This window comes from Molothrus aeneus, chromosome 12 (assembly GCF_037042795.1).
Source record: "Molothrus aeneus isolate 106 chromosome 12, BPBGC_Maene_1.0, whole genome shotgun sequence".
NCBI lineage: Eukaryota > Metazoa > Chordata > Aves > Passeriformes > Icteridae > Molothrus > Molothrus aeneus.
The window spans coordinates 15425521-15439567 of NC_089657.1; the positions used below are offsets into that span (position 1 = coordinate 15425521).

Below are 14047 nucleotides of genomic sequence, written 5' to 3' on the forward strand. Positions count from 1 at the left end.
ACCCCTCTTCATCCTCACCAGCCACAAGTGCATCAAGTTTGGGCTCTTATTTTTAGTGCAGGATCAAGCCAGGTCATGTTGCATTGTATTGTTTTCTTACACAATTTCTTTAATTTCTTTAAATAATTTAAAATCCCTGTCTAAATATGAATTCACTTATAAATATGACCCAGAAAGCACATGTTTAAGTCTATTAGAAAGCAAAGCCAAGCACATGAATTTAAATTTAGTTCTTTAAATAACATTTGTTGTGTCTACATTGCAAACCTACCTACGTGACTGTCCTTCCTGGCAGGTGATGCCAAAGAGTATTGGCACACAACAGTGATTTTTCTGATTTTTAGGCTGTTTCATAAATGTCTGGAAGTTGCAACTAGGAAAAGAAATGCTCTCAGCTCTCTAACCTAGAGAGCACACAGCCAAAATGCTCTGTCCAGTGCCTCTGGCCCCAGGTCAACACTCTTCTGCTCGGAGCTGCCAAAAGCAAGAGCTCAGGAAAGCAAACAGTTACCTAACAGAAAAGACATGGACCAAAGCAGGTTACTTTTTCTCCCCCTTGCACACAGTGGTAACAGCCATCAAGCACTGCATTTGCAACCTGGACTTGACCTATTTGCTTGTGGCTCAGGGTGGTTTTTTAGCTTTCACAGCTGCTGCTGAACATCAGACATCCCACACACGTACCTGACCTTAACCCCAATACTGGTTAAAGATTTACCTAATGCTGTTTACACACAAAACCTATGTTTCAGACATCAATCTGGAAACATAACTCAAAGGGCTTATGCCTCATGTTACTCCATATTCCATGCTTTATACCAGATCATTCCCCCAAAATGCCTCTTTCAAGGGTTTCATCTCATCATGACTCCTATAAGCCCTTCTGAAACCTGTGGCAGACAAATCACTGCCTCCTGCTATGTACTATTCACAAGCCTTCAGATTTCTCTCCAGCAGACAGTGCTCTGTGAAGGCAAGTAGAAGATTTATGTTAAATCCTGCTTATTTATAGAGGTCTAAAAACAGTGTTAAGCAAATCAGTTTCATCCCACTCCTATGCATTTTCTGCAGCCAGTGTAAAATCAGCTCAAGGTAACTGAAGTGCAGCCAAGAAACAAGTGCTGAGTACAATCTGTTGGAATGCCAAGTAAGGAAACAAGAACTTTGCAAGGCAATGTTTTCTGAAACATCTCATGCTATTCAGAGGAAGCAAAGCCAGCCTGTTTTAAAATTTCAGCTTGCTGGGGTAGCACTAACCTTTACAAAACCATCCAGGAGCTGCAGCATCTGCAAGGTTTGAAGAAGGCAATAAAAGAAAATTACTCCAATTTGTAGGTCCTGTCCTCAGCTCCTGTATATTAATTGGATTCAGCATCCTGTGAAACAAAACCTGTTACCTTAGAAGAAGCTTTGATAAAGAGGACTCCTCCATTTGAGGGAACTGAATGAACCCAATCAAGCTCTTCAAACATGAAGCCCCTCCAAGTTGTATTTATGTGGCTTGCATTTACCTTTTATGCAAGCAATGGAACGTTCCAGACAATTTTCCACAGTTTTCCAAGATGGAAAATTGCTCATGGTCAGCAGCAGTATTTATGATATTAATACCAAAGGCATCAGCAACAGTTTAAGTATCTTTTTTAATTTTCTTACAACCACTTAAAACTGTCATATAACACAAACTTTTGTACACTATTTACAGACAAAACAAGTAAAATATCCATCCAAAATATTTTTTAAAAAAATCCTCTGATTAAATTGTTACACCTGCTCAAACAATGGTGGGACTTAATAGGCATATTTTCTTGTGCATGTTTCTCTTCCATGTAGTACTTCAGTCTCACTGCATATATATTTTTTTTCTTTTAAAAGATAAAGAAAGATAAAACAAGCAGAAGGGACACAACACAATATGCATTTAAATCTTTGTTTAAGAACAAGCAGCTAATTAAAAAAGGCAAAATACAGGAAAAGTGCATCAGTTCCAATGAGTTAGTATAAGAAAGAGGCCCACAGGTGTGGAGCTGGCACCCTTTTAGGTAGAGATTCCTAGAAGACCTCTGATTGTCTATAGAGATTATTTAAAATTTATTTTAAACAGAAATAAAAAAAAAAGAAATTAAAAAAGGGAGGAGAAACATGACACCTCCAGATATTTTTGTTTGTTTTGCCATGAGGTTTCTTGGAAACTGGTGCTCAACAACTTTCAGAGTGGGTGAGAATTCCTTTGTGCCCAGAGCTCAGTGCTGTCCCCGAGCCCCAGGGCTGCTCCCCCGGTCTGTGCCAGGCCAGGGGTGCCATTGTTTGTGCTAAGTCACTCAGACCCACTGCCCTGGAGCTCTGTCAGCACAGATCTGCTGGCTTCCATGGCTTAAAGCTGAGCCAAACACTGCTGGCTGGGCACCTGGACTGAGCAACTTTGTCTTCTCATCAAAAGTCCACTTGCATGTCTGGTGCATTCCAGAACAGATACCACCAAAATGACCACGGAGACAAAGTGTCACTAACCTTAACTCATTTTTGTTGTGTTTCATACAGATTGCTATTTTGGTTTTACAACAATAAAAGACAACACTTGTTGTCTCTGGTGTTCCCAAGTCCCATTGCAATCCTTCACCCAAAAGGCTGCCTTTGAAAACAAGGCTACATGCATGTTTGGGGAAGGGCAGCAGCACTCTGAAACAAGGGGTCAGCACACAATCCCTTGGAAGGGGAGCCTACATCCTACACCTGAAGTCTCCTGACCCAGCCTATGTTTTTGTGCTTAGTTACTTTTAGGTAATCTGAGCTCACAGTAGGCAGTAACCAGGCTGACACTTTGTGACAGGACTGGTTAAGGAGTAGCTTTGTACAGGATTATATTTTTGGGTTTCTGGTAAGGCTACTTCATCTAGTAACAACAGATTTGGTCCAAAGGTATCCAGTCTCCAACTCGAGCTCGATAGTTTTGAAGCCTATTCCATTACATTCAAAAATCTCACAAGCCACTGGGCTTTCTGCCAACAAAGTACCAAGGCTTGTACTTCATATAGAAGAATGGAGTGCTCAGTCCAATTGCCTGTAAATATATTTACACTTCTGTGGACCTAGCAGCTAAATACTCCTTCCCTCCTTAAAGCATCACTGGAATAAAGAACAAACACTAGCAAATCCTAAAACAACAACAAAATACTGCTAAAAGTTGTGACAGAGAATGCAATCTTTAAAACCACTCCCAAACTCTGTATGTACTGTTTCCATTAACCCCAGAAGAGACTGCAAACACTCCTGGAGTTCTATACAATACAGAAATTAATCTGCCTTTTATTTCATTCCTCAGAGAGGAACTTTCAGAAATGTTTAGAGATAGGAAAAAAGTAGTCTTCATTCACCAAGATCAGTGCTGTACCTCTGCTCTCCTGGAAGGACTGCTTTCAGTTGAGGATGGACTGCAAGCTGCTTGTGCTTTGGGAATAATTCTACCACATTAAACCTCCATGGCATTTCTGGAGATCAAATACCTCTCTGTTACAGAATCCTTGAGTTGGTGCAGAAAGCACACAACAGTGACCCAACAAAATGCTCCTGCCTAACAAGGCTAAGCTTAGCCCAGTCAAAGTGGCACCACCAGGCTTCTAAAGCTATAACGTGCAAACCCAAGACTGCACAATGCATATGAAAACATGACAAGCAAGATCACACACCCTCAGTGGGTCAAGCCAAGGTAAACTCCTGTTACCAGCCCATTAACAGTACACAAGGTTAATTTTCTTGTACTGGAGACATTTGTTAAGACATCAGCGCCTTTTCCTGGACTCCAGCTTTGTTGTACTGTATGGTGAATGATGTGCTAGAGGACAGCACAAACCCCTGAACCCTAAATTACTGCAGTCCCAGTGATTTCTGATGGTGAAACATTGCTGTCACCCAAATCCAAGATTCAGCCACCAGCTACACAAAATCCAGTTTTGAAGAAACAGAGTGACTAAAGCAGCACGTGAGCTCAAAGTCATACTGGAGTAAGATGAACAAGTAAGTGCAGTTGTGTCATCTGCCACACATAGAGAAAGAGGAACTTGAAACAGAGTCAAGTAGAAACACCATCCATCAAGATAAAGCCCCAATTATCCCTTTTAAATCCAGCAATAAAACAGAGTGCATTTTTTTCCAGGAAACAGAGTGTACAGTACCCGTGTGCAGCATAAAAACATTTCACAAATAATGAAAACATCCCTTTTGAAAATCTCAACAAAAATAGATCCCATTGGGACCAGACTGTCAGTGCCTCCCAAAACAAGGCAGAAAAATCCAGCCTATAAAACATGCCAAAGATGACCAGTGAGTATCCCACTAAGGGCTGAAACTGCTGACTGCTTATTTACTGAGAAAAGGAGTATGACATTTGTATTTAAAACCCCAGGCACCATGTTAACAGGCCCACTAAATGACATGTTCAGCTCTGTTCTCTCCTGACAACTACTTAAAAAGACATCTATCTCTCTATGGGGAAAGGTGGAAGCAACATCTCCTGGCTATGCAGGGCAATCCTGCCAGGCACAGGACAACAGAACCCTGGGAATTCTACAGCCCTGACCCAAAAGCATCATCTTCCAGCCCAGAAGTTCTCTGCTGGTCAAATTTCTCAGGACAAGATGCTGACAGCAAAGCAGCAGTGTTTCTTTAGAAATTTTTTCAAGCCTAATGGTTTATGAATGAGTTTGTCCTAAGGGATTGGAGTACAGGCAAATGATCTAAGCACAATATGAAGAGCCAAAACATCCATTTATTTGCCACATATCTGGTGTAAGGAGGAAAAAGGGACACTTTGATTTCAATTTAGTTGTGTCTTCACACTCTGCTTACAATGTGGGAGAAAAATTGTCCTAGCTACACACTGCCCTCCCTCAGGAATATTCAGCTAATAAATAATCTGACATTTTGATTCTGGAATGAAAAAAAATCTGATTTAATAATTGTGTGAATAGTTCTGCCTTGACTAGGCAGTTACTGTAAGGGGCAAAAGCAACCATCCCCAGTTACTGAGCTCTGCTTAGACCCAGCAGTTTCCACTGGAGGCAGCTCCCCCCTCCACACCAGGGTGGCAGGTAAAGTCACAGGCTGTGCCAACTCAGCTCTCAGCCTCCAGACCACATCCTTCTGAATCCTGCAGCTCACAGCTTTGGAATGGCCAGTCACACTGGGCCTAAGGGACACTCCAATCATTCCATCTGACCAGAGTAATCCCTGTTCATCAGAACCCAATAACTGCATCCTTCCTAAAGCCACTCCTGCAGCAAGCACCTTCCTAACTCACATGCATTCGTAGGCCAGGGGCTTCCTGCAGAGATGGATTTGAACAGGACATAAAGGAGCAGAGCTGCACACATCCAGCTCCTGCCTGTGCTCCTGCAAACACTGAGAACAGGCAGAGTGAATGAATGCAAGTCAGCTGAAACTCAATACTGCAGATGCAGATCTTGGACCTGATGTGAGTTTCCCCACACCTTTAATGGAAAGTAACATAAGCCCTGTTACTCCAAGTGTAAAACACTGGCCTACAGCAAGTGGCTGATTGGGTTTTATTACCATGGAAAATTAAAATCAGCAGTTCATCATACTGTGAGTCGACTGATGGAACTAAGATGTCCCACTGGTCCTTTTCCTTTTCTGTAATAAAAGCACACAAATCCCTTGCCAACCTACCAAATTTTCATCAAGTCTGATCCTGAGCATCTGTAGATAGTTAAAAATACAAAGTCAAGCTCATAAGAGTTTCCAGAATGCAAACACTGGCAGAGCTATGTTGCAGTCCTCTATTGATTGCAGTTTCCTTAGTGTATTCTCTAAATAGATGTTCAGGTAGCAAAGCAAAAGTCTGCTGACAGGCTCTATGTACATGGCCCAATTGTCTGCTAGAAGAAAAAGGAAATAACTTCATACAATAAAGAAAAAAATAATCTGACAACCCAAATATAGAAAATGCAGAGGCACTTTCTCTTTCCTTCCTTATGTCCTACAGCCTGCCTGTAAGAGAAGTGCAAAATAATTCAGTTTTCTGGCATCTGAAAAAAGGAAACATCCAGGTTATGCCTACAGAAGTTTCAGCTAAAGCTTTGGAACAGAAGCTGACGTTGGTTTGCACTCTGGACATGCCCACAGAAGCCAGACTGCTGTGCAGCCACGGACCACGTGTCCAGAAAGAGCAGTTCCCTCCCTTTTTAGTTTCATCACTTCTACTGTTCAGGCTACAGAGGTAGTAAAAACAAAAGCAAAACCAACAACAGTGAAACAACCAAAATAAACAAAAACAAACTTCAAAAGGAACCACACTCTTGCTATACTGTACATTCAAAACCCTGTGGCCACATTGTTGTCCTAACAATGAACAAATTCATTAAAAATCTCAACATTAACACACGAATGTGCAAAGAACACATTCCAAAGTCAGTGCTGTGGTAAAGCAAGTGTTCATCCACAGGGAGGGCAGGGGATTCTGTGAAACATCAGGAACAGAAAGGTTATTTCTGGCAGCCTACATGCGAACGTAAACAGGATCCATTTCTCCTTTTAAAGTTCCGTGCCAACAGAACTATTGAAATGTCATTTCCCACAAGAGGAGACTTTTCTGTCATCATTAAAAAATACATTAAAAAAAGGGAACCATAGAGCAAGAGACTATTGTGTTCCCGAGCTGGCAGCTGGAAGAGTAGCCCCTGTGTTTGCATTGGCATTTTGCTCCAGATGTTGTCTTCCTTCTGTTGAAATAGAAAAAATTGAGGCTGACACACACTTTTAGGTCACCAGGGCCTCAGTTTAAGTTCATTTGGCTTTACTTGCTAGAGAGGAAGGAGCATGGTTTTGTAGTTGTGCTTCAAAGGTCCACTTCAACTTGGCTGCTCCTCAGTTTGCAAACTGCTGGTAGAAGGCAAGTTTGACCCTCTCAATGTGATGGCAGAGTTTAATAGCTGGTCCAAGCTTCAAGTCCATGCACTCCTGAACAGTGGGCAGGGTCAGCAGCAGCAGTGCCTGGCCATCGATTTCCTGTCAGAAGACAAAAATTCCAGAGTGACTTTGTTGTTATTCCCCCTGCTCCTTCAGCTTTGACTTGCTGTAATTTCAGATTTGTGACCATTTGTGAATTAGATGCTTCTTTCATGTTCCCTCAGGCAGCTTAAAAATCTCTCTCACACACAACAAATTAACTCCTTTCTTAAAATGCCAGCTCAAATCCACTGAGGCACTGATCTCGGGAAATTCTACTGTAAAAAATACAACCCAACAAAAGAAATCAAGGGAATTTCATGCAGAAAGTCATTCTAACCAACAACTGCATCTTTCTGTAGAAATAGAAGTTCCACAAGGTGAAGTCTATCAGCAACATCCACCACCACAAACCACCCCAACCATTAGTTCTGATAGTACAGTTTTAATAGACACTGGTTTTATGGCAAAGTTTAACCAAGATGCAAATAAAATGTTGACTCTTGTCATGGTGCTTTGTTGTAGGCATTGTTTGTAGTTTTAAGATTCAGATGCTCTGCAGAACAAAATATCCTCCCCCCAGTAATGAGAAACCTGAAAAATTCTGGTCATTCCCTGAACTCTCCTCTCTCAAACTGCCACAGGTTGCCCAAGTGTTTGTTTCTTCAGAACCCTATTAAAAAAAAATTCTTTTTCTGACTCCTTAGGGGACAAGAGGCCAAGTGACAGATTCAACATTCAACAGCCAGAAAATGATACCTGATCAAGGAAAATCCTTGCCAGGGGAGCACAGTCAGTGGATTTGAGGAATCGTACCACATCAGCCACGCTCCATTCCAGAGGGTTACTGTCCAGCTGCAGCTTTTCAGCAACTTCCATCTTTATGTCCTAGACAAGCCAAAAGAATTCCCAAAATATCACATATGCTTAGTCTTTATCACAGTCCTATGACTCAACCGTAACAAACATCAGGGATTTTTATTATTCTGTAAAGTTTTCACAACACCCTTCACGGGGAAACAGAGAACACACATTTTGTGGTTAATACCCCCAAGATTTTGGTGCTTGCTCAGCAGGGAGCAAGCCAGGGCAGAAATCTACATTCCAAGTTACCTTTGGCGAAGGAGGTTTATTTTCATCATCAGAAAAGGAGAAGGTCCTGAGCTTCCTCTTCCGCTTGTCTCGGTCCTGAGCCAGGGAATGAGACAGTTCACTCTGGGTGGGAGATGATGATAGGGATTTTTTCTCTGACACCTCTGATTCTTCAAGCAGCTCATCTTGGTGCTCTGAGGTGCTGTCCTCAGTCAGAGACTCTTCATCCACCTCATCCTGGTCATCCTCCTCTTCTGCCCCACTGCCCTGAAGAGTTAGGAGAAAAGAAAAAAAGCAGCTGTAACCCTGAAGTTACCAGGTTTGCTGTTTCAAATGAAGCAGTCCAAGATCACATCCCAGATCCATGAGCACTGTCCTACCTGGGGAGATCCAGCTGGAGTGTTATCCACGGACGTAGAAGAACGTTTTTTCTTATGAACAAAGAAATGTTTTCGTCTCTTCCGTCTTTTGTTTGGTTTCTTCATGGCTACTTCCAGGTTGCTGTGGCCACCCGGGGGCCGACCTATCCGCTTGTTTTTCCGCTTGCCATAATAGTGTGCTGCCAGGACAGAAGGAAGGAGCACACTGCTGAAATGCACCTTCAGTGTCTCTAGTTATGCTTGCCCCTCATCAGGACTGGAAAATCAATAGAAGGACACTTCCCAATAGGAATCCCAGTTCTTCAAATCTTCAAAATCACTATGTCTGTATTTTCCACTTCAATTTGGTTTAAGGAACGAGAGTTACTGATCAATTTTGTTTGCCCTGTAAAGACTTACTTCCTCCATCTCTGGGAAGTCTCCAAATGATCCTATTTTATACAAAAATTATCAAAGATTCAATCCAATTTAATGGTGCTTTTTATGACGATTTGTAGTTTTTAAACATTGCCTCAATGCACTGCTTGTTCTCACAGTGTCAAATGGTTAAAGCTAGTCTACAAAAACCCTAAAAACTAAGAAAAGAGCTTGAAAGTGTTGCATTTTTTCCCCACCACAAATTGGTAAAAGCAATTATAATGCCACATTCTTGTCCCCAGAGTTGTTTTAAAAAGATAAAGTTTTAAGCACACAACAGAAGTTAAGCCATGGTTCTACCACTTAATTAAAAGTTAATTTTTTCTCTCCTACACACTGGAACATGAATATTTTGTAGGCCTCTCTATGCAGTGCTTGAGCTGCTCCTTCTGGCGTCAAAGCCAAAAGAAACTAAAATATAACACTCCAAACTCCACCTTGGTGTGGATCAGGGATCTACTCACTGTATTTTGTCTTTGTCAGGACAGAGCAGTTCTCTGAACATTTATCCAGCACCATCTGAGGGCCAAAGAGGTTTGGACAACATTCCAGCTTGATGCAGGTTTTCCTGCAGAAATCTGCCACCCGATCTGCCGTCCTCACAACCTCCACGGTGGCACGGTAGCTCTTGCCTTTGTACCTAGCAGTATAAATACAGGCATAATTAGGAATCTTCTAATTACCAGGATCAAAGGACTTCATTGAAAGGTGTACAAAAGTACTGAGATCAAACTGAGAAAAAATATGAGCAATGATGAACTTTATGGACTGCCAAGTCCAGGAAACAGGAGCTCATGTCTCTTCTGTCAGATCCCCAAATAAAGAAAATCCATCACAGAGGTGGCTGCAGTACCAAACACAGCAACACTGCCCCATCAACAACTACAAAACACCATCTGAGGTGACTGTCCAAGAGTTCAGATATTTTGTTTTCTTTGTTCACAGATGGTTCTCTCTCTCTTTGCTTTTATGGGATTGCAGAAATGCCCACTGTGCCATGGACAGCTGGTTCCTCAAACCAAGGCTGAGAGCAGTCACTGAGCCCATTCAGGTAACAGCAGACAGCTTTTGGTGAGCCTTTCTGCACTCATCCTATGGAGACAAGGGGACTACTGCCACATTTCCAATGAGCTTTTGTCCAGCTGCTGAACAATTCCCTGGGACAGTCACTTGCATGACTCCACATACTGCTCCTGATTGATTTAAATGAAGAAATGATTCCTTTTTGTTCACCAACCTTGCCATTACACTGAAAGAGCTGCACTGTGCAATATCTACCAGAGCTGCTCAGCATTTCTGCTTTATCCTTCCAGCACAGCTACAAGCATGTGCTGATATCTACCAGAGATGTTTCAGGCCTGCCAGTACCTAGGTAATACCTTGAAAAAACCAAATGTATCATCATAGTCCAGATATCCCTAGTGTCACTACTATGGCAAAAGAAAGCAAACAGCAACTTCAGCGAGACTAAACAAATATTTTTTTCTTTATTCCTCAGCCACACCTTCTATTTACACTAACCTTGTCATCTTCCTATTGCCCAGTTCAGAGCAGTCCTCCAATATATGGAAAGATGTCTTTTTATACATGAAACTGATCCAACAAAAGAATAACTGACACGTTCAAAATTATGCAGGAAAGTGTGCAGTGGCACATTGGGAAAATCTAATCTCTAATATGCAAACACAGTGACCTAATTACAAAACCATCCCTAGACTATAAAGGAGTATCCAGACTTATCAAATATATGCAAATACGTTCACTGCTCTTTTCCTAGCTGTAAAAGTAATCTTGCAAAAAGCTTTAACCCAAAAAGCTCAGCAGGAAAACTGGGACTGCTTTAGGGTAGACTGCTGTAGAAAGACATCCATGTCAGACCATTACAAAGCTTCTAACTTTATTTCTGAAGAATCTTTTTCCACTAAGAAATTTGAATGGAAATGCCTGAGAAGCTTCCCAAGCAGTACATGTTTTTGCTTTAAAACACTGACAATTATCTTCAGGTGAATTAAATAATCTTAAACTTCACCCTCAGGTCTGTCAGTACAATGCTGTACCAGTGCCACACCAGTCTCTAGCTGCTCACATGTAGCAGAGTACACTGCCATATTATGGAGCATTAAAATCACATGCACTCCACCAGAACTCAGAGAAATTTATAAAGAATGCAACACCTAATGGCTGCTGGCATCTTGATATGCTCTAAGCTATTTTTCCTTCCCTGAAACCTAAGCTAAAGCACAGCCTGCAGAGAACAGCTACTGGGACTGAGGAGCCAGGGAACAGGATAAGAATTTACTTGGCTTTTAGGGTCTCTCCATGGCCATGCCAGGCAGCCTCTTCATCCAGCTGCAGCTCTCTCAGGACACGGCTGGGTTTGTAGGCAGCATTGATCAATAAAGTGAGAACCTACAGTGTGGGAGGAAAGAGCAGAAAACATGTGTAAGTTATTTGTACAATAAATCTGTTTTAAAGTGCCAGGGCAGAATAGGAAATTGCTCCTATTCATCCAAATTATCTAGCATCAAAGCACTCATTCACAGCAGGATTACAGACACCTCCTGACAGTGCCAAAACGAGCACTGAGAGCAGCCGACACTTTGGGCCTTCCCAGCCCTCAGAATTGGTCTGCACAGTCACGAGTGTATCCAGCAATTTCCAAGTCATTGCCCTTGAATTACACATCACTAAATTAATGCCTGGGGCTGAGAACTCCCTAACTTGCATAACCTTGGCTAAATCTGAGCGATTATCTTAAAGATTGTGTGTCATGTGAAGTTGTGCCAAAAAACACTGCAGGATTTTGCTGCCTGCTAACCTACTGCTTACAACAAAACCATAGTGCAGAATCCTAAACTCTCATCTGTTTTGCTTCCATGAACCATGATAAGGTCTCTATTTTAATAAAATGATAATTTCTTGAGTACTGTAAAGTAACTTGGAAGTTGTGAAGAACCAGAAGTTAGTGGGGGATAGTACAAAATGTGCACTGTAATTGTACTTTTTATGCTCACTATGTGCTTATTCCAAATCATTTCCAACTGGGTGCATAACAACCTTGACATTACAAATTTGCAGTTTTATTGCTACTAATGCAGCAGTCCAGAAATCAAAGAAAAGTATTAAATATAATGCAAGCACCAAACTCTTTCTAGGATTCCTACAGTGAGCGAGACTCACAACTGAAATGCATACAACTGAGCATACTGGCTGAACTTTCAGCACCACTCAGCACCTGCACATCAGCAGGATTTGTGCACACTTTCTGCTTTCAGGCAATGAAGCAGAGTAAACCTTCGAGATTAAATGAAGCTGCCACAGAACTTCACATTTGCTCTTTTGCAGTTCTTTCAATAAAATACTGAAATAAGCAGAAAGGATAGGGTACTTTTCTGCATGCAAAATTGGACCTTTTTCAATAGTCTGCTTGATTCTTGACAACCAGACTCTTGTTTTACAGCAGGTCTGCCAGAAAGTCTTTCTTAAGCTCTCTCCCTGTTAAGATACTTGGTAGGGAAGGAAAATTCCAGGTATGTTGAGCCAATTCTTATATATAAAGTAATCATTTCATGACAGCTCAAGTGTGCATATCCAGTTAGTTATGTCTTGGGAAATTTCCAGCCTCTCAGGTCAGATAATAACCACCTCATGAACTTTTTTGAAATTTCAGAAAAATAATTATTACATTAAAGCATCTGTAAATTTGCTGTGAAACACCTTCTGGAGAAGAAGCTCTCTGGCATTAAAGACTGGCCTCCTCCTCCCTCAGTAAGATTAAGAAGCCAAACTGTAATTTCACCTGATCTATGCAAATTGTATCCAACTTAGAAAGCACAGATAACTCTTTTCATTTCCCAGTTACTGAATGTAGTTTGCCATTTTGACTAAGAAAATCTGTATTTCCTCTGTTTTACCATCAACAGTGCAAACCGTAAAGGAAATTTGGGATTATCTCCAGCTAATTTCTGTTAATTAAAATGGAAACATTTATTACAGCTATAAAAAGATACTAACTCCTTTGATTGTGGTAATTACAGGTTATACTGTTTTAACAGAAAATAAAACTCAGCAGTAGAAGGCTGAATGTTACTTAGATAAATGAGAGGCTTTTACTGTTATCAGCCATTCATAAAACCATTCATGATTTATACTTTATTATATGCAAAAAGACACTCCTCACTTATCAGCTTAAATTTCTGAATTACCCATCTGTAATTAGACAGACACTCTGGTGTTGAAGCTACTCTGCTGTTTGCAGTGTATCCATCAGCTCACCTCCTTCAGCACCAGCACACAGTTGCCAGGTCCCACAGACTGGGGCAGCTCTGCAATCCTGCCTTTGTTCAGGTAAGGCCCCGAGAAGCAGCGGTGGTTGAAGTAGATCTTTGGGCAGCAGTACTTGCCATTAATTACCACTGAGAAGTGAGAAATGAGAAAACAAACATGGAAATCACATGCTGCAAATGCCCCAGGAAAGAATCTCACAGTAGGTAACAGTTTATCTGCTGTAAAAAAAGGAGGGGAAAACGTCCTGAATGACAAGGATTTGAGGTAGTTTCTGTCACGTTTGCAATGGCACCATTAGTTATTCCACATTGTCAAAACATTTTTCATACTTCACACCCATGCTTGCAAATTGTCAAGCTGCAGTAAATAAAGATGGTCATGTATCAGAAAGGAAACATTCCCTCCTGGCTAGTCTGCTGCTTCATGGTACCACACCAGTGAGAACAGCAAAGACAAAGACAATCCCAACTTTTTGGTAGCAGAAGCAGTTCCTACAAAGCAATTACAGATACATTTTCCAGTAAATTTTCTCCCCCCCAAACTTCTGCCACCAGAGAAACTGGCAGTTATTCTCCACTGTTCATCCTAAACTGCAGCATCACATTGTTTTGCATTTTTAAATCCTTTTCCTTTGATTAGCAAACAAAAGATTCAGCAACTGATAAAATGACCTCTGATGAAGTGAGATCAAGCTCTCTGAATTTATTTAATGGTTTAGCATTGCTCAAAATTTAAGTATTAATATATATTGCAATACACTTACGTACAAAACCAATATTGTTTTACCCAGCAGTGTTCTAGTTTTTCTTGGCTGAGCAACACTACCACTTAAAGACTTTAAATTCAGCAGTTGAAAACTGGCAGATAAATAAATGAAGTCAAATTTACATTATGACTCTATTAAAAGCCAA

At 41.2% G+C, this 14047-nt stretch overlaps 1 protein-coding gene across 1 annotated transcript in view; it reads right to left on the reverse strand.

Moving 5' to 3' along the window:
- Positions 1 to 1621: 1621 nt before the first annotated feature.
- SFMBT1 (Scm like with four mbt domains 1) overlaps positions 1622 to 14047 on the reverse strand; it is a 36457-nt gene continuing 24031 nt past the window's right edge. Inside the window, exons 14-20 of the mRNA XM_066558196.1 lie at positions 13125 to 13264; positions 11149 to 11258; positions 9314 to 9489; positions 8433 to 8611; positions 8074 to 8319; positions 7720 to 7848; positions 1622 to 7020 (exon numbers count right to left, since the gene is read on the reverse strand). Coding sequence (XP_066414293.1) covers positions 6880 to 7020; positions 7720 to 7848; positions 8074 to 8319; positions 8433 to 8611; positions 9314 to 9489; positions 11149 to 11258; positions 13125 to 13264 — 1121 coding nt within the window. The 3' untranslated portion in view covers positions 1622 to 6879. The remainder of the gene's footprint in view (positions 7021 to 7719; positions 7849 to 8073; positions 8320 to 8432; positions 8612 to 9313; positions 9490 to 11148; positions 11259 to 13124; positions 13265 to 14047) is intronic.